The 20,606-nt window shown below is 39.9% G+C and overlaps 2 protein-coding genes, 2 long non-coding RNA genes and 1 pseudogene across 4 annotated transcripts; all 5 read right to left on the minus strand.

Moving 5' to 3' along the window:
• Window positions 1–7,731: 7,731 nt before the first annotated feature.
• LOC125312530 lies at window positions 7,732–12,999 on the minus strand. The gene is made up of 4 exons (XR_007197957.1): window positions 12,823–12,999; window positions 11,550–11,792; window positions 9,046–9,136; window positions 7,732–8,651 (listed from the first exon to the last, which is right to left on the minus strand). It is a non-coding gene; the product is annotated as an uncharacterized LOC125312530 (long non-coding RNA).
• Window positions 10,568–11,466, minus strand: LOC115729299. The gene is made up of 2 exons (XR_007197968.1): window positions 11,347–11,466; window positions 10,568–10,942 (listed from the first exon to the last, which is right to left on the minus strand). It is a non-coding gene; the product is annotated as an uncharacterized LOC115729299 (long non-coding RNA).
• A 363-nt stretch (window positions 13,000–13,362) lies between the features above and the next one.
• LOC115729298 (disease resistance protein Roq1-like) lies at window positions 13,363–16,558 on the minus strand (the record flags this gene model as incomplete). The annotated part of the gene is made up of 3 exons (XM_030659826.2): window positions 16,364–16,558; window positions 14,178–15,032; window positions 13,363–13,818 (listed from the first exon to the last, which is right to left on the minus strand). Coding segments are annotated over exons 1-3 (1,506 nt in total), but the record flags the coding sequence as incomplete, so codon positions are not given.
• A 6-nt stretch (window positions 16,559–16,564) lies between these two features.
• Window positions 16,565–17,858, minus strand: LOC125314112 (annotated as a pseudogene).
• A 1,309-nt stretch (window positions 17,859–19,167) lies between these two features.
• LOC115732891 (TMV resistance protein N-like) lies at window positions 19,168–19,644 on the minus strand. The gene has a single exon (XM_030663575.1). It carries the CDS (start codon window positions 19,642–19,644, stop codon window positions 19,168–19,170), a length of 477 nt encoding a protein of 158 aa, XP_030519435.1.
• Between the last annotated feature and the right edge of the window lie 962 nt (window positions 19,645–20,606).

Consider the following 20,606-nt stretch of genomic DNA (forward strand, 5'->3'; position numbering starts at 1 on the left):
GTTCGTAATAGGAAGTGTCATTCTTCTACAGATTTGATTGATTTGGATAGAAAGTTTGAACCGCCATGTTCTACTCATCAATTATAAGTGCAAGCCGAACATCTTCAGCTAATTGAGCATCCCTAATTCTTAGTAGCCCAGCATTGACGAAACCATTGGAGCTCAGGGACTTCTAATCAAGAATTGAAAGTCAACTATGCGAATTCGACGAACTCTGAATCAAGGTGTTCGCATAAATCAAAAGGTCTGAACTTACTGAGCCATGGAGCTCGCACAGTTTTTCATGGGACGATACTCGTGTCTCCAGGCCTGTGCTGTGATATCCTGTAATCTGGCTCGTTTTGAAGCCTTGAATAAATGAAAAGTCTCATCGATGTATTTTAGTTTAATCTCACTCGGAGTTGATCCCTCTCGAGCAGACTAACCAAATGGGAATGGCTAGCTCTGAAAATTAAGTACGTGGACCTAAGAACTTGATCCTGGACCGACTCTTTGGCCATGAAAATTGTCAAGGGAATATTTTGGACCAATATAGGCCGATCCTAGAATAATTAAGGAACGATTTGGATAATACCCTACGCTTGGATCACGGGTGATTTCGTTTGACCTCGTATGGGTTCCGAACGTCCCTGAATTATTTTCTAATGATCGTGTCCATCGGGACTAGTGATTGACCCTCGCAATTGAATGATAACCAAAGTCGCCATGGCTCGAGTAATTCTTAAACGTGATTTTAATCACGGGTCGATACGCGTAACTCCTAAAAGCCGCCCGTTAGTTTGAGATACGTTGAAAATTCTATTGATCGAGATTGATCGCGAATAGAGCTTCAGAATTTGACGTCGGACCTTCAAGGGTTTCAATTAATAAATTTTGGACGTTTCCTTATCCAGTGTACGAATTCTTCGCGGTTAGCCCCAAGAGGTTCAGGAAAAATAAATTTGGACTAGAAATGGAAATTACCAATTTGCCCTTCTTGCATTCAAGACACCAAAAATATCCACCCTTGAATTATCCCACATTTTATTAATTAATGTTTTTGGCCCTCTTCTTCTTCATTTTTCAAGAACACTCTCTCTCTCCACCTCACTTTCTCTCTCTACCTTACCCCTTGGCCGAATTCACTCTCCCTCCCACCTCCATTGCCGAAAAATTTCCTAGCCACCGCCGGATTCACCTTGGATCGCCGGAGCTCGACTACCACCCGAACCACCTTGAACCGCCGGATTTTTGTGGATTTTTAGCCGAGCAAGGGAGTCGCCGGAGCTACCAGTTGGAACCAAGATTCTTCACCCGTTTCTCGCCGGAAAACTTGCTAAACTTGTTGTAAGTTGGTCCCTAACCTTATATTAGGTACCTAGGGTACTAATGGACTTGAGATTTGGTAGATTTGGGTGAAAAATTGGTTGTTTTTGGCCATTTTTATGCCTTGGCCGAGAATGAAGTTTTGAGGAGAGAAAAATCATGTTTTGAAGTGAATAGTGAATTCAAGAGGATATTTGCCTAGTCAAAGTTGGACCATGGTTACTTTTGCTAACTCTAGTTACTTTATGCAATTATTTAACTATGGTTAGGTTAGTTATTAACTCTAGTTAATTTTTGAACCATGGTTATTTTATATTTTAACTATAGTTACTTTTATATGACAATATGTTGTTATGCCATGGAATTAATTAAGTGTGGTATTATTATAGTTTAGTACTATAACAGTATTAATTTCACGTTAGAATATTTAAATTGTTCGCCCCCGATAAATTCCCACGTTGGTATAATTAAATTGTATGGTGCATATTAATTGCACGTTAGTATAATTTTAATCATACGTTATTTATTTATTGCTACATTAGCATAAATATGGTCGTATAGCGTAGATTGAATTCTATGGTAGCATAAATTGATCGTGTGGTCTGTATTAATCTATCGATTAGCGTGAATTAATCAGGTGGTCCCGATTTATTAATTCTCTAACGTGAGTGAATCACGTGGTCCCGATCTATTCCCAAAAATATGAGGGTCGTATTCAATCAAGTCTTCTGAGGCCAAAGTGCGCCGTATTCGTCTGATTGTCCGAGACCGAGAAGGTATGAAAGTCGTATTCAATTAAGTCGTCCGAGACCAAAGTGAGTCATGTTCGACTAATTGTCCGAGACTTAATCCGGTCATGTTCCTATGTGTCCGAGACCGAGATTTATGGGTCGTATTCCTTTGTATATGAGACCCTAGTATATATATATATAGCCGTGTTCTATAAAGGTCCGAGGCTCAATGTTATGAACTTGTATGATGTAGGTGGAGTAACGTGGAATTTTTCGGAGTAACGTGGATATTTATATTATGGCCCGATACGTTAAACGCGGGCCCCGGAGCACTTGGAATATTTTATTGTCAGACCGAGGCGTGGAACGCCGAAACGGGAGTAACGTAGAATATTTGAGAAGGTGTGGAAATTTTTGGAGAAAAAATGGAAATTTCTAGAATTTATTTGTGGAATTTTTGGTAAGAAAGAAGAATTGTTGAAAATTATTCACTGAAAATGTGTCTGGAGGCACTAGAGCTCTAATCTAGGATTAGGGGCTAGCTTATCGAGATTTCATCTCACCCCGTCGTGGGCTCGTTGTTTTCTTTCTGACCTTCCACTTCAACCATGAATGACCCGCCTCAAAGGATCGGGATCCCGCGGGACATGGAAACTGTGGTGACAGAGTACCCAAGCAGAGAGGACAAGGTGTACTATAAGCACATGACTACGATTTTGGTGGACATTGGAGAGCCCTTTTGGAAGACCCATACGTACGTGGCGTGAACACACCGCCACGGGGACTTGCTAGTGAGACCACCGACCGGCTTCGACATCCCCTATGATGGTGTTGGGGAGTGGAACCCTACTAGTACTCCCCATCTAGATGGCGTTGTATTGCACCCGAATGCTGGTCCCGATGATGTGGAGCCCAGTCCAAAGGTTGTGGCACCTGAAGAAGACGGAGAAGTTGTGGAGCCTTCGGATGCTGAGTAGCCGTCCGAGATAGAGAGGACGAGGCTTAGGATAGTTGGCCTCTCAGCTTTTGTAGAGTGTTGTATTTTGGTTGTGTAGCGGGCTTCGACCACGTATCTTTCTGTTATAGGTGGTCACGGGCTTGTACAGTGGCCCCCGAAGCCCTAGGTTTGACGGGTTTTTAACAACTATGTATATATGTACATAAGTGTATTTTACCATCCCAAGTTATCGTAGTTTTATTGGTTTACGTAAGGGAATTGTTGTTGTTCCGCATGTGTTGCTTTATTTTGTTGGCCTTTGGATCTTGGAGTACTGTACACAATCGTGTCCAGGTGGGATGTCGACGGCTCGCCAGGTTCGGGTCGTGACATGTGCCCCATAATTATTAAATAAAAAAGAACATCTCCTAGATCCGGGGAATGAACCTTGTAGCTTTTGTGCTCTGTTTCAATGAACAAATTTTCAGTCAACATCCCATGATAGAAAGTATATTTACATGAATTTGAACAATCAAATGGAGTAGTGCTGGAAGCATGAAAATCTTTCAAATGGCAAGTTGAACTTGGAATTTTGCATAAGACATCATTAAGTAAGAGGTCCATTATGTCCTTTACTTGAAATTGTATACAGTTATCTTGGGGAAAAGGACACCATGAACATCGCAACTTTCGTTCGGAGCTCATTTAAGTGTCATAATTTTTTTTATTTTCCAATCATAGGAGGGTATAATTTATGTACAATGCTCATTTGAGTGCTATAAGTTTTCTTGTTTCGACCACTTGAGTGCCATATAATTTAATTCGAACAAAACCGTGAGGATTGTGTATCCAAAGCAAACAATATCTTGCGAGTGGTGAGCTCGGGTCGTTACGGTTGGTATCAAAGCCGACTTCCGACTATAAGTGGGCCATAGTGAGTGGTACACAGCAAGGAAGCCGTGCCGCTAAGAGGGAGAGTATGTGACATCCCTTGTCCATATCCTTTGTCCCACATTGCTTAGAAGAGGAGTCCTAGGCTAGTTTATATGGCTATGGGTCCCCCTTGACTTGCAAGACGTAGTTTTCAAGGGTTGTATGAGTGGCCCTCGGAGGAATAAAATCGTGAGGATTGTGTGTCCAAAGCAGATAATATCTTGCGAGTTGTGAGCCTAGTCATTACAAGCACTACCACCACCTCCATCACCAAAGAAATCAATCACTTCTCCTTTCTACAAGCCCATACAGAAATGGGTCTAGAAGAACTCCTATCCCATTGAACTTACAAAGCCATGTATATGTGCCCCTAAGTCCGAACCACTTCCGGTTCTACCTTATCCAGTTGCAATTCTCCTTGCCTATATAAGGCCCCTCAAGTCATGTAATGCGCCGGACTTTGGCTTTCATTTGAATATCAGAGTGTGAAGCTTTCTTACAATGAGTTTCTAAATTCTTGTCTTATCTTCTCATCCAAGCAGAGTTCCTCAGCCTTTAGAATTGTTTTGTTAATTTGGTATCCAATAATTGTACCCAATAATTTTATCCTTGTCCAGTTGCACTTCTCCTTACCTATATAAGGCCCCTCGAGTCGGGGCTTCATTCGTAAGGGTGATGCTCTCTACGAGCCGATTCGTGGGTTCGAAGGACCGCTACTGCGACCTTTGCGAGCTGAGTCTGGGACCCAATGGATATCGATACACCTAACGGGGAGGTTGTGGACCCCGAGCCCAAGCCGGACTATGACAACCCGAACTATGTGCCTACTCGCCCGTCTTGTTATGGTCAGAACTTGTGGTAGTGATGGCATGGGAGCATTTTTGTGGAGTTTTTGGAGTTGTGAATGACGAGGGTGTTGTGGCCCCTCTTTGGTAGCAGATATAAAGTTAACCCTACCGCGACCCCTTCATCTTTTGCTGGCCTTAGAGAGCTATATTGAAGTATGCAGTTGTATGTTGTTAGCTCTATAGGGTTAAGGAGTATTTGCTAGTGGTATATATGTATATCTTTTGCTCTGAGTTGGTTGTTGTGTTCCTGCTTCTCTATCCCTACTTGATTTTATTGTCTGGGAGTCTATACATTTCCACATGCATAGTTAATGTATCGAGGGTCGATGACATGCCTAGCACGTCGTCCTTCTGACTTGAGGCATTTAAGTAGGGTTGTGGTGTACCCGAGGATCGGGGCGTGACAAAACATTTCTTTCACTGTCTCGGTGGGCTTCATCCTGAAAGCTTTGTACTGTCCAAGGAGGATATTAATTTTGGTCTCATTCACTCGTCTGTTTCCCTCATAGGTCACATGTAGCTTGTCATATATCGCTTTTGAAAAAGAACAATCTGCAATACATTTATATTCAGTAGGAGACAATACACTATAAATGAAAATTTCACTTTAGCATCAAGTTCGACTCTTTTTGCTAATTCCATTGCAGATAGAGTAGCAATGGGAGCAGTAGTGTTGCTATTGGAGTTTTTTTTTTTTTTTGGTAAGGGTGTTGCTATTGGAGTTGTCTTGCCCCGCATTTGAATTTGATCCTCTTGTTGTGCTTGCAGAGGGATCAACGCCTCTTTGTACTGCATCCCATATCTGTGGATCTTGGCATCTAAGGAATTCCTTGAATTTGTTCCGTCAGTCATTATACTCCGTTCCCTCGAAGTAAGGTGATCGCTTGTTGCTTCCTCCTTCAATTCAGGTGGGAAAAAAATTGCTAGTCATAGAGATCATTATGTCAGAAGTAATAATACTTCGCAAAATATGAGCATCAAGCTCAGATACCAATTGTTAGCTCTAGCGTTATCACCTAGAGGGGGTGAATAGATGAATTCAAAAGATCTTAGAAATCAATGCAAAAATGCAAACGGGTAAGCTTAGAACTTCCTTCAGAAGATGATTGTTTAATAAGATATGAGATAACGTCAGATGCAATAACGTACACAATACTACTATCATAGAATAATAAAGAGTTTCAAAGATAGAGAATTTCTACAGATAATTTATAGTGATTCAGCTTAGTTTAAATTGACTTGTGAATTTGTCGAGTAACCGTTAATAGTTGGTGTCATCATAACTAGTTGGTGTCATCATAAATTAGTTAACTCTTTGCCTCTTGATATACGATTGAGGTCAAGAACGTAAGTTAGTTAGGCCAAAAAGCACATGTCGATAACTGTGAAATCTGTGTTCGTTATGTTGAATGGCGGTGCTCGAATGAATGATTCATGTATTTACTGTTGTGACCTATTCATGAACAGATTTGTAAATAAGATAGAAGAATTGACACTTTGCCTACTGTTTGAATTCGAGGTTACGTGCGCCTTAAATAGTCGGAGAATCGTATGCTTGTACTTTTAAAACCGTGCTTGGTATGTCAAGTAGAGAAACTTGTGTAGATAATTCGGGTGCCTAGTATTAACTCTGTGCTATGCCATCGATGAAGATACCGACGAGGGTAAGGTTACACTGCAAATCACATCACAACATTTCATTGAGAATTGAGAGAGTAATGCCGTTGAGGTTTCTACCGATGATGCCCTGTGGAAGCCGGTATGAAAATCGGGATGCCTCCAATGAGTGAGGATGCCCCTGCTGTATAATCTGGGATGCCTCGGGTGCAAGAAGCCACGTTGAGTGTCTCGTGGAAATCCGGTCTGCGCGTCGGAAGTGACCCACAATGTATGCATGCCAGCCGGCCTGCACGCCGGCAGTGTCGTGATTGGGGGTGGAATTGAAATGGCGAGGCCCAGTGGAAATGCATGCATACATTACATACATGGTGCATCATGACTGATAAAACCGTGTGTTTGCTTTATAGCATTTTTTAGAATTTACCTGGCGAGGTATGACGTGTATGTTTATGAGATTGACATCTATTAGCTATCTTATTAGATTTTTACCTGCGGAGTCTTGAGCTCACCTCATGGATCAACTGTTTTTCATATTAGCTTGGCCAGGGAAGATGGAACTGAAGAGTGACGGAATACGGCCTTGGTTGGTGGTAGAGGATAGCTGGCCATGGTGGTGGTGTCAATAGAGAACTTGTGAGAGGATCTTGTTTATGTGTGCATGATTATATTTGTAGGAGGTTAGAAAACTCATGAAAGACCATACCCTATTAGGCGTACCAGCCGCTTATCTTTTATTCACTTGTGCTTGTATGGCCGCCTGATTGTTTTTAGTTAATCTTCCGCATGCGCCATTATATCTATAAAGTTAAAATAGAGTGCGTAGTTATGGCGGACCAGGATGTCACAAATCCAGATCTAAACAAAGCCCACATTGCTCTTATTCCTTTTGCATATCCATTTTCTTTTCTTATTCTTGCAATTTCATCCTCGAAGTTTTCACTTCCCGACAATTGAGTCCTCTTGCTAGTGCGACTTGCGTAATCGAATAGTTCCGACATAAGCCGTAATTGAATTGTTCCATCGTACAGCCATTAGTAACTCCTCAAATTGCACAAGTGGTATTGTTGGCATGGACAAATTTGGGGAATTTACTAATTCAAACATAAGTATATTGTACAAATGCCAGTTTAATATGCTTAAATTTTTCAATGGTGCCAATATATTCCTAATCTTTTGCGTGAAACTCCAATGTAATTCTTTCGACAATTGGTCGCTGGAAATATGGTCAGCTATTATAGACAAAGTCTGCAATCAGATCAGGTATTTAGGACAATGTTGGTATAACTGGGAACTTAAATCCAGTCAATGTAATTCCTTGCAAGGAAAACCATGCAAATCACATGCAAATCATTACCTCTTTTATCATCCCTAGGGATCATGCACACTATATAGTCCATAATTATGAGGCTCAGACACATTAACAGCAAACCCCGAATAATCTCAAAGATCAAAAAACTCAAAATGAAAATCAAGCTAGATTACAGACTATATAGATGACAAAGATTAGCATGAGAAAAGTGATGCCTACATTGTTTATGACATCAATTATCTTTACAATCTGATAATCAAGTTAAAGCACGGAATGGACTTCCGATCACAGCTGCAACCCCGAGTAAACGCATGAACATTCGGCCAAAAACTGATCTGGATATGCATCACGCTTCCTTTCGCAGGTCCCTTGATGAAATTCTGGGATTGGAAAAGCAGTTAATGGCACATACATTGCTAGTCAGAGTGCACTGAATCATTTGAAGACACTTCTGGGATGCTAGATGTTTAACTACATCCTCTTACCATAATAAGGCAAAACGTCGTCAATAACATTCACACAGATCTCTATACTTAAAAGGCTGTTGAACACACTATGATTATTAAATTTTGTAACATCTTGAGACAAATAATTAATTGTTCTGACATCACACACAAAACGGGAGAGAAACTTGATATGCTAGAATCACTGAATCAGCATCAATGACGTCACATCCAGATTTGCGCTTTACAGGTAGAATACAAACACTCACACAACTATAGTTCCAAAGCAAGTTTGACTTAGGTTATAGTCAAATGAACAATACAATCAGGGATGAAGAGCAAGGATGTTGTCTAACTTCTTCTTGAAGACCTTTATTGCGTCCTCGTTGCGATTGACTACTTACCATAGAAGGAAATCTGTAGTTGTAAGTACACTGCCACAGCAAGAAACATCACCACTCCCTTTTAACGGGCTACACTATAGAAGGTCACACCACGCAGCCCACTTGTTCTAGGCACAAGTAACTGACAATCATTCAAAATGCAGCAAAGTTGCATCATATTACCGTATGTAAGATTTGATGGGACCACGCCAATCGCTTCTAAAAGCTTAAGCTTATAGAAGAAGACGTGGTTTAATATTTATATATTCCAACACTCCCCCTCACGCTTAGTCCGGTCTTTTTGCCTAGTACTAAGCGTGGAAATATTCATTTGGGGAGGCAAATAGGGGCCTGGAAAGATTTGAACTCGGGACCACCGTCTCTGATACCATGTAAGATTTGATGGGACCATGCCTAATTGCTCTAAAAGCTTAAGCTTATAGAAGAAGACGTGGTTTAATATTTATATATTCCAACACCGTACATGATGTCGGTGATGTTCATAGAAGCAAGAATCATAATCCAAAAGGTCTTACCTGGTCGTGCAAAGCCATGAGGGGATTCATGAGGGGATTCAACAGGAAGAATCAATCCACGCAGATCTCCATTACTTGTGAGGTTTTGGAGCTCAAATCCAAACATTAGCATTAAGCATTTATATTTATAAAACTTCAACATGTCAGAAACTCCACAATGTCATAAACAGATAATGAATGGAAAAGGAGACGGGAAATGGCGAAGAGACATGATATTTCCATGTTACAGGGTTCTATGAAACAGAGAAGGAAACAAACTCATTTTACCATTGCGTAGACTCATCATCTCATAAGCATGAAAAGGTTATGGTGTGATCAGTCTCTTGAAATATTTTGCAACTGAAGAGCTTAAACTGTTCTAACCAACAAGTTATCAACTACTAATTTCATCTCCTTCCTTAACGAAGGACATGATGTCCCATTTCTCAAATGGAAATCTGGCTAAGAATACCGAGTCTAGAGGAAACTATGCTTGGTGTCGGTCTGGATAAGTGTACCTACCATCTCAAGATGTGCACCTTATCCCTGTTGTACCAAACTTCTCAATGGGTTCTTATCGCGACCAATGACCCCTACTTCTATGCTTCCGATTTCATTAACCTCTATAATCACAAAAAATTCCACTGGGCCAGCTTTAGGGAAAATTCCAAAAAAGGCTCCAAATGCTCTCTTTTTTTCAAACAAGGATCTAAAGTGGACTTATTTTAAATAAGGACCTGAAGTGAGCTATTTGTTTCAAAGAAAGGCCTCAATAGGGTATTTTCGTCTTTTTACATTTTCCATTTTGTTTCCCATTTTCCTTTTGTTTTTTTCCTTTTTCCCTTTCCCTTTTTCTTTCCTTTTCCTTTTTTTCCCTTCCCCTCGTCGGCGATTGTGGGCTAGGCAGCTTCGCCGCTAAAGACAAGGGCTCGCATTGCCCTCCCTCGGCGAGGGCCGACCTCACAGCCACCGGCGAGGCTCCCCTACTGCTGCAAGGGCCTGGCTGCTGGCGAGGGCAACCGTGCTCAAATAGGAGGAGTGCCGGCCCTCGCCGCAGCCCACGAGGCCGACCCTCACTTGGGCTAGGCAAGGTGAGCCCTCGCGGCCTCAAGCAAGGCCTCTCAGTCCATTGTTGCTAGCGAGGTAAAGAGAAAAAAAAAAGGAAAAGGAAGAAAAATCAGAAAATGTAAAAAAAAATCAAAATATCCCCGATCGGGCCCTTCTTTAGAACAATGATGGCACTTTAGACTCTTATTTGAAATAATATCTACTTCAGACTCCTTTTTTGAGAAAATGAGGACATTTAAGGCCCTTTTTTGAAATTTCCCCCAGCTTTATTTACTGGTATACAACAACTTCTTTTTAGTATAGACAAGTGTGCAAGAGAGAGAGAGAGAGACAGTTGGTCAGCAAGATCTGCAGTTAACGGAAGCCCCAGCTACAGTTCTTTCTCTGGCTGGTAGAGAGAATTGATTGGAAAGTAGAAATAGAACAAGAATTCCTGTATTCTTCTCAATCAATATGAATGAGAATAAGTGCTAGAAAGACCATAGCATTAGATTTTAAAAGAGCTTTTTCCAGGAATGGTCCTTCAGGGAGATATTGCTAGCAGGAACGATGCTCAAGTTCATTGATTGATAAAGTAAACTTTGGTTTAAAAGGTAGAATTGCTTTCCTAGGCTCATAAGAGCCTCTTAGAGTGCATTTAACTATGGGTCCATTGGAAGAGATGATCATTTTCCCTTAGGTTGCCTATTATAACATTCTTTCGAACAGACAGTTTAGCTGATCAAAATTGTTGATGTCTGTTCATAGCATTAGGGTTTCCTTGTCCATAAAAGATCTCGCAGGAGAAATTGCTTCTGATGCCATTATACCTCCACAACTTTTGAATCCCTTTGATCCAGAATTTCCACTACTGCAAGAGAAACAAGAAAAAGGTTGGAAACATTCGTAAATCAGGCAGACAGTTGAAAGGGGAAACATAGATGAAATTTCTGTGAAAGCCGCCCAATATTTCTGATAATTCTGCATTTTTACCTCGTTTCAGCTTAAAACCCAAGACAGATTCCATTGGCAAAACATGTCCAAAAGGTAATTTATTAGACTAATTGACAAAGCACTTTGCAACAGAAGGTGACATCTAAGCAAAAGCAAGCTCGCTGATAAAGGAATGTGCTTTTACTTTAGGAAGTTCATTTTTAGGTTCTAAGAATATCAATTTTAAGAAATGTCTGTACTCCAGGATACAGGTTTTCAGGTAAGCAAATTATCTCTGTAAGTGTACCATTTAAATCAATTGACAGAAACTAGGCTCTATACATTGGCAAACTTCTTGCATCAGATTTAAAAGAGGTGTGATTGGGGTAGCTATGGCTTAAACCTAATGTCCTTGGAGAACAAACAACACGCAGTAAACAGTGGATACTTCGAGGCTTAAATTTATCATTTGCACACATTACGCATGTTTTTTTTTTTAAGAGAGTACAGGGGAATCAGCAACAAAAGCAAGTTCAGAAACTGACCTAATGCATGCGTCAGAGCTACTTGAATACCTCGACAGTATTGAGCAACAGCCTCCAAATTTATCATTTGCACACATTATGCATGGTTGTCACGTAAAGAGAGCATGCTGAAAACTTCTCTGCAACTTCTGCAGCCGAAAATGAGTCCTCTGCCTCTGTTCAAGAAGTGCAACAACAGCTTCCATCTCTGCATGTCTTGTTGCCAATGAAAGCAGTAGGAGAAAAACAAGCAAGCATATGAAACTGTGGAGCTTCGTCAGAGAGACAGTTGCTCTTAGTATAATTTCAAATATAAATTTAGGAAATGCATTTCATGAGATATATTTTCTCCTTCACGCTTATTAAATGTTGAAAGGCAATCTCAACACAAAGTTAGCCCGTATCCGCTCCATGTTAACTATACTTTCAAGGCTTGAATCATGGTCATCCTTTGCTCGGTATGCAGATTGAGGAAGATCACAGTGTACACATTGTATCCTAGGGACAGGATATTTGTCAAAGCCAATTGCATTAAATCATGAATCTTATTGGAAGAACCCCGGTCTTTTAAGACAGAATCATCAATACACCTTATCCGGAAATTTCGGTTCTTTCTTGAAATGCCCACAACACTAAGAATCTATTAAAGTTTTTTCTTTGACTGTTCTCGGTCCAAAACTCAGACAGAGCACGATGGCAGACGAGAAACGTGAAACATTGTACATAGTATAGCGAAGTTCTTGCCACTGTTAGCCAGAGTCATATTTTATGAAAGGATAATGAGAACAAAACCATTTATAGCCTAATAATGCAAACAAAATTCCACTTTTTAACATATTTGTTCTGATATTTCGGCCTAAAAAAAAACATATTTGTTACGATATACTATTTTATCATATATTAAAAAAATATATCTAAGGAAGAAATATTAAAAAATTATATCTAAGGCAGAAACATAAAAAAGATCAACAATTGCTAGGAGTGGATAATGTGCGGGTATCACTTCAGAACAACAACAAATCCACCCCCAAATATCTCTCTCTCTCTCTGAATAAATGCTGTACCTTCTAGAGATTGTCATTGATTTTGCAGCGTCTAAGGTCGATTACCAATGAATTCCCTACCAAGCATCCACAGACAAAACTTATGACGAAACACTAATTCAACGGCTCTCGAACAAATGCAACAACACATTCTTTGAGGTCCCGCGCAATTGCAGCACCAAAAGTATCGAATCCAAAATCCAGCCCAAGTATCACGTCAGCTAATACAACTCAGATGTGCCAGGCTTCACGTGATCCACAGCAAGCCGAACGAAGCCCAAAACCTCAGCAGAGAATGGTTCACCCGAAGGTACATCTTCAGTTTCCATGGATTCGGACGGCGGTGGTAGTCTGTCGCCTCCGCTCGTCTGCCTCCATCACTGTCGGTTCGCTAGGAACTCTATTTCAAGAAGACGAACTTCTTCTGTTCTTCACCAAAAAAAAAAAAACTAATTCTGCTCGTCACCTCAGTTGGAAGGTAGAGATCTCACATACGTCAGAGCTCAGTGGTTTCGGATAGGAGCAATCGTGACACTGAAAGTAGCATCGGTGGAGTTCGAAGTTTGCCTATTGCGGAGAAAAGAGGATTTAACAAAAGAGAAAAAAAGGAAAAAAAAAGAACAAGAAGGAGAAAGAATGCATTGTAATGAAGATCAGCTGAGTTCACTTTACCTGAACTGACCTACGAATTGCTTCCTTAAGTTTCTCGATCATTCTAACAACAAAAGCTGCAGACCAACGCCACCATACTCATCCCTGCCAATTGAATTGGAAGTATTTCGCATGCCTGTTGATTCATGACAAACCTCATAGAGTAAAGCTGGATCTATTAGCTTATTTTCTTGAAGCACTTCCTTTAAATCATCCTCCAGTGGCTTGCATAGTATTCGAAATCCCCACTTTTTCACTGCTGTACTCGATATGCTAAATCGTACATAACTCCCATCAATTTGACTAAACTCGACTTCTTCCCACAATTCACATGGAGTGAGATACTCAAGTGACATTTGATCCAAATTCGACTCATATGAATAATGTATGAGATGATCCAGCCTTTTGCCATTAGCATGAGACACAACCAAAGGTATCTCTTCTGATTCATCGTTGCAGAGAACAAAACAGAGAGCCAATGCAAGAAACTTGTCATACAAATCTTTTGAAGCCATGAAAGATATAGAACCCTCAATAGGGAAGATCCACTCTGGCATATCTCCTCCATCGAGAATAATTATGAATCCATCAGGCATCTGTTTATAAAGAAAACGGTTAGAAAGTACCCAAATTTGTTATTAGCACCCAAATAGAATAATTTTCAATTAGAGTTTAGTAAGTAATTCGAGTGAATTCCACTTCGAACTAGAGCTCTATAAATTATCCATTAATGCTTACTTGCGTTAACATACGAGTCTCATGTAATAGAAATCATTCCTATGAAAGAACGGGAGCCAACTCCATTACATGCATATATGTGCAGAATCACTTTATATTTCTTTGCTTTTCTTAAGCCTCCAATCTTGCATTTACTGCTTTGGTACAATTCAAGCACACACTAGATCCAGCTTATGCTCCACATCGACGAGTATGTTAGAGAGAGAGAGAATCTAACCCGGCCAGTTGAGTAAATATCAGCCATGGCCAACCCCTTACGGACAAAATGATGAAGTGAAGTTAAATCTCCATTATTTTTCAGAGATTCACAACCATCCGCAGAAAGATAGCTGATACTTGGTGGAAGCTCGGGAATCTCCTCTAATTGACGGCAATTCTCAACAATCAAATGGGACAAATGAGCACGCTTATTGAGTGACGTAGGAAGCCCAGTCATATTGTTTCCCGTTAGCCGTAGCTGTCTCAAAAAGGGAAAACAAGAAAGGTTCTCCAGGAATTCCACTTCGGACAGACTACATCCCTCAAGTCTTAATGATCCTAAGCTTGAAAGTCCGGTCTTCATGCGCGGATCTAGTGAGTCCTCGTACTTCGGAAACCTAGTAAAATTTGTGCAACCCCGAATTCCCAAACTTTCAAGGTTTTGCAAATTGTAAATGCTAGACGGAAGACTTGTCAGGTTATTGCAATTATCTAAAAACAAGCTCTCCAAAGAGACAAGATTTTCTATTGATGCAAGAAGTTCTTTAATAGCAGTCCCTAGTAACCAAAGCTCTTCCAGGCCTTCAAGTTCATTTGGAATATCAGGGAACCTTTCAAATTTTTTGCATCCATCAAGATAGAGAGCTTGGAGATGTTTCGACTTGAGCACCTTGGGAAAAACACTAAGTTTAGAGCACCCTGTTAACTTTAACTCCTGTAACTTGTCATGATATGCAACCGACTCGTGTACTTCTACCAATTTTTTGCAATACCCGAGATCCAATTCCTCAAGATTCGGAGTACATGAGAGATCGGGCATGCTAACTAGTGACTCACAATAACTCAACTTAATGTACTTCAATTGTTGAAAATCCTGCAATAACAGCAAAACCAACTTCGATAAACATTTTGAAAGAGTGGAAAATATCAAACTCATAGTCCAAAGATACGTATAGCCTAAATATAAATTCTTCCACATGTCATGCTATGTGGCAATATAGAAGCAAGGTGAAGTGTCACGTGACAGGTGGCAAGTATGCGAATATGGGCCCCGTGACAAAATTATATCATGTGTCATGCCATGTGGCGATCATAGAAGGAAAGTGAAGTGCCATATTGCGAGCATAGGAATGAACACTCTGTTAATGCTGGCTTTACCTCTATATAATAAATGAATGCTGGACATCACAATGTAATTGTGCAAAAATTCATTAACTTCAATGTTTTTTGAAGTCATGCAAAGACAATGAAGCCTACTTTGAAAAGCATATTGAAGAAAATAAAACTTTAATATACTTCAAAATCTGACCCTGACTTTCTATTGAGAAGCCAGTGGGTTGCTCCTACTAGATCACTTATATCGATTTAGTTGTGCACGCATTACAAACATCACTAACAAAGTTCCTAATAAATACTTTATTACGTCAACTCAGAAATGATGCTCCTTAAGAACTGATTTAAGTAATTAACAATGAGGGAAATGCTTCCTTGATAGTATTGTCAAGGACTGCATAATCGCAACAGTAAACCCACACACCAGCATCGAGTGTTTTTCATAAAATACTCATTGATTAGAAAATCTTGTGGTCAGAAATAATTAATAGTATTGTCAAACTGTCGTGCTTGCTTGACAACACGGTGCGTTCAAATCCTTGACTAAGCTAATTCGACCGATGCATGACATTTCCGCCATTTCCGTTGTGAGTAGAATACCTGATCTACCACATCCAAATCAAATGCACTTAGCCAACTACTCCTTGGCTGTTTTTACTTTTATCTACATGTGAACGGGTTTATTTGCCGTATTTTGTTTCCTTTTTAATCTATCATTATACAATTTTCTGTTTCGAAAAAGGTCATATGCACACAATCTTCATAGTAGAATTAGGCTGCACAGCTTATGCTAGCATATTTGCATTTTGAGTTTCTTCAATAGGTAGGTTTGATTTGATTTTTGAAATATAAGGATGTCGATTGATTTGAGTTTCTTCACTAGGTTTGGTTAACAAATTTTTTCGCTTAATTTTTCAAATGCCAATTTTGCTGTTCATGAAAATATTTTTCACGTCAAGTAGTTAGGGTCATTTTGAAAGAAAATAGATAAGAGGTTTCTAAATCAAAGGACCACCACTTCCTTTTGGGTACTAGTACGTATATATACAAATGAAGTAGATAATATAAAGATCTACATAGGTAAATGCTCACCTTAAATTGTTTTGCGACTGTCGTGATACTGCTTTTGCTCATACCAAGTCCCACTAATTTCTTTGGACCAGAGGAAAATTCTGGAATCGAGGGAGCACCAGGCCACTCGAACCATCTTAGCTGATTAGGAATACATATAGGACCTTGGAAAGAATTGTGCACATTACGCAAGATGAGCAATCTCAACCTTCTCATTTTTGTAAAAGCATCGGGACCGATATATATCTCTGTCGGTTCAAGTGGCTCCAACACTATGGCTTTTACAGTACAATCTCCCTATATAAACAAAGACTATCGAGGTTATGCACGTTCAGAAATTAGAACAAAAAGATCATAGCAGAATTTGGAACGTATTTACAAGTCTTACCATGTCGTGCGACGTAACATCGAGAACATCATCATACAACCATAGTGCGCTACGTCTCCGGGGATCATCGCGACATTCTTGGTTCACAATATCCATACCCATCAATTGAATCAAGTAATGCATTTGGAGGATTCCATTTTCAATTCTAATCAAGGACCTCTCAATGAGAATTTTTAGTCCTATTACTGTCTTAAAATCGCAACTATTGAGAACTTTCTTTACATCCTCAGCACCCTTCCCCTTAAAGAAGCAAGCAATATGGAGAAAGATCTCTTTCTCATTTGACTCTAATCCATCATAACTTATTTTGAGCACATCATTGATGTCTTTTTTAGGAGAGGTAGAAATTTTATCTAATGTACTTTCCCATTCATCTTCTCTTCTACCACATAAGAAGGAACCCAGCACCTCAAGCGCTAAAGGAAGGCCTTTAGCATGATTCAGAAAGCTCTTCACTAGATCCATCTTGATTTTCAGTTTTTGGTGTGTCGAAAAAGCATGCTTACTGAGCAGCTCAAGAGCTTCACTATCATCCAATGCGCTAACTTCATACACATGATTTGGATCTATCCCATGACAAGTAAGCAAATGTTTATCTCTTGTAGTGATGATGATCCTACTCCCATTACCAAACCACTCGCATTCTCCTGCTAAAGCATTTAACTAGCACGAGTCATCCACATCATCCAGGATAAGGAGAACTTTTTTGTGAGAAAGTCTATCTCGTACTAGATTAATGCCTCCATGGACATTGGACACTACAAATTTCTTTTGCAATAATATGTCGGATAGTAATTTCTCTTGCAAACTAAATAAGTCCCTACATCCTTTTGAAGCTTCCCGAACATCCGCCAAAAAGCACGAACCTTGGAATTGTCTACGAATAGCATTGTAAAGGGCTTTTGCCAAAGCTGTCTTTCCTATGCCTCCCTGTCCCCATAATCCCACCATGAGAACACCATCATCAGACTCAAGGTTTAGCATCGATTTCAGCTTAACCACTTGGGAATCTATCCCAACAGGATGCTTAGCAACATGCAAAGGTGGTCGGTCCAGGTAACTGGAGATCTCCCTCACAATTTTTCGTACAAGCTTCGCCTCATCACTAACCAAAACAGGCAAAGACATTGCGGCATCGTGTTAGCAATTTGAATAAGCAAATAATGAGCAATCACGAGTACATCACATTTCCACATAATCACAGCCAAAAGCAAAATGTATCTCACGAGTTGTAATAGAACTCCAAGAGCTCCACAACAATCAAAACAAGTTCAAGTTCAACGTTTAGTCATCCGCGTGATTTATGTTCTTTTGATTTATACATGAAGATTTACTTATTTTCCTTTTTGAACCGTTATATTTGACATTTTGTACTGTTCAAATAACTCGGTAAAATGATCAAAAAAAAAAAAAACTCGGTAAAACTTTCAGGTAATGAAGTCCTATTGTTGATTTTTCTTATTCACGGGAGAAAGCCACGTATCTACTCTATGTTCAGACACGTGTGATTTTTCGAACTCAAAATGCCATCAGTAACGAGTTTAGGACTCGATCGACCAAAATCGAACATCTGTACTGCTCAATTTACCAAAATGAAACGTGAAGACCTCAATAACCATCAGATAAAATGTCTAGAGCTTTTATTACACATTGAAGAGGTCAACAAGGATCCAAACGAAAGAGTTATAGACCTCACGCGAATGAATCCGCGATTCACAAAAGCCATATGGCAGAATTCTATTGTTCGATGCCCGAAAAGATATTTTTTTTTTCTTTTTGTGCCAGTGAATTTTGATAAATGTTGGTAAGTGTAAGAAAGTGTCGGAAAGAAAAGATCGGTGACTTTTCCTTTCACACGACTTGACCAAACTTTTATTATAATTTGCAATTTACCAATTTTGTACCAACCTACCAAATTAGATTTACATAACTCGCAGCTTCAAATTTAGTTACTTTTATATTAAATCACCAGCATAAATTAGAGTGACTTGGCAACATTTGTCATATGCAATCATTATCTACTAGTTTTGACTTGAACGAGTTATGCTCTTTTAATTCACCAACTTTTTTAAAGTTACGAACTAATTTCAGCAATTGCCAATCTTAATTAGAATCACCAATTTTTCTTTGATTAAGTTACCAACTAATTTTGGGTTATCAATTCTCGTTTGACTTACTTGCCAAGCTTAATTTTCTTTTCATTATCAACTTTTCTTCACTTCTTCCAAATTTTATTTTCCCTTTTTAACGAAGTCTTAGATTTACCAACTCTTATATGAAATTACTAACTTTAACTTAAGCCACGCAAGAACTTTCAAGAATCATAAGATGAAGCATCCATACGTAAACTAACAATCGCATGGGGATTTTTTGCAACAAATCTCTATAATTACTTGGAAAAATTAGCTTCTTACACAAAATGTGGACTCCACTCTACTTACCCGAATGTCAAATGACACCCGGACAAGCTACCAGCATCGGAAAGAGCTTTCTCCCATCTCTTCACTTTCTCTGAATCCTTCCCGAACTTGGACTCATGCTTAACCATTGCTTTTCTGTATCTCTCTCTCGGTGTCCTCACCTCTCTTGGATCCACTTTGTAAAATAAGGGAAAGACCATGAGATCTCTTTCTTCCTTACAGTCCATGATTTTCGCCGCCTCTTCTAAACACCACCATGAGGAAGCATAATCATCGGAGAAAATGATGATCGTGATATGCGATTCCTCGATCGCCTTCATAAGCCCCGGCGCTATCTGCTCTCCTTTCCTAAGCTCCTCGCTATCCACATAAGTGTAGATTCCTTTCTGGTCAAGAGCCCCGTATAGATGACCGAGGAAGTTGTTCCGGACGTCCTCACCTCTGAAGCTTAAGAACACATGGTATGTCCTTTCGGGTTTCGATGAAGAAGCCATTAGACGATGGAGTTCAACAATCGGCAGCGAGTATTAGCTTCTTGTGCGCCAGAGAGCGCCGAAGGAGAGACGAGGTCGCTGTTCGCTTCACGAGACGGAGAGGAGAGAGAGAGAGAGAGAGAGAGAGAGGTGAGGCGTGTCAGAGATTTTTTTAAAAAAGTAAACACAAGATGAGAAAGGAGAGACAGCGTGCATCTGTCAAGTGTCTAGTCTACTCAGGCGATGGAATTGAATACTTGGGGACCAGCATTAGACGGCTGGGATGGGGCTTGAGGGGGTGGAGCGGGATGAGGGGCGTCGGGATGGAGGGTCCCACGTGGGTGGGCCTTGATTGGATGAGCATGGCCATGTGGGTTTGACAAGCTAGTGGGGGCACTAGACTGCAGAGTTCAAGTTAGTAATTACAGACTATTTTAGCATTAATAAGAGAGCCCAACCTTTCTGTTTGTTCCTCCATCTTTATCAATGAGGGCCACATGACTATACGACATTACAGGCTTTACAGCTACCCGCTTCGTTCCCCGGAGAGGAAGATCTCCGTGAACTGGGCCTTAGTATTTCGACCGAAAAAACTGGGTCTTAGTACTTTTAATCGCCTAAAATGTCAGTCCCACGCACAGGAATTGAAGGATTACTTTGGGTTATGTTTCGATATTAACAAAAATGTTAACATTACACCAATCTCGCGCAAAGCATTTTTTAGAAATTATTTAGATAAGTGAATATTTGAAGGATAATTTTGGTAAATTTATGCCTTAATTTCTGAAAATGGACATTTTATTGTGCCATTTCAAAATTGTCTATATTATGTATTGGAAAAATCAGAATCAGACAAGTTCAGAAACTGATCTAATGCATGCCCCGGAGCTACTTCAATGCAACAGACTCCAAATTTGTCATTTGCACAGCCATAATATGCTTCCTTTTATACCGAAAACCAACAAATGTACCAATGATTGATA

Source organism: Rhodamnia argentea, chromosome 3, assembly GCF_020921035.1.
Source record: "Rhodamnia argentea isolate NSW1041297 chromosome 3, ASM2092103v1, whole genome shotgun sequence".
Taxonomy (NCBI): Eukaryota; Viridiplantae; Streptophyta; class Magnoliopsida; order Myrtales; family Myrtaceae; genus Rhodamnia; species Rhodamnia argentea.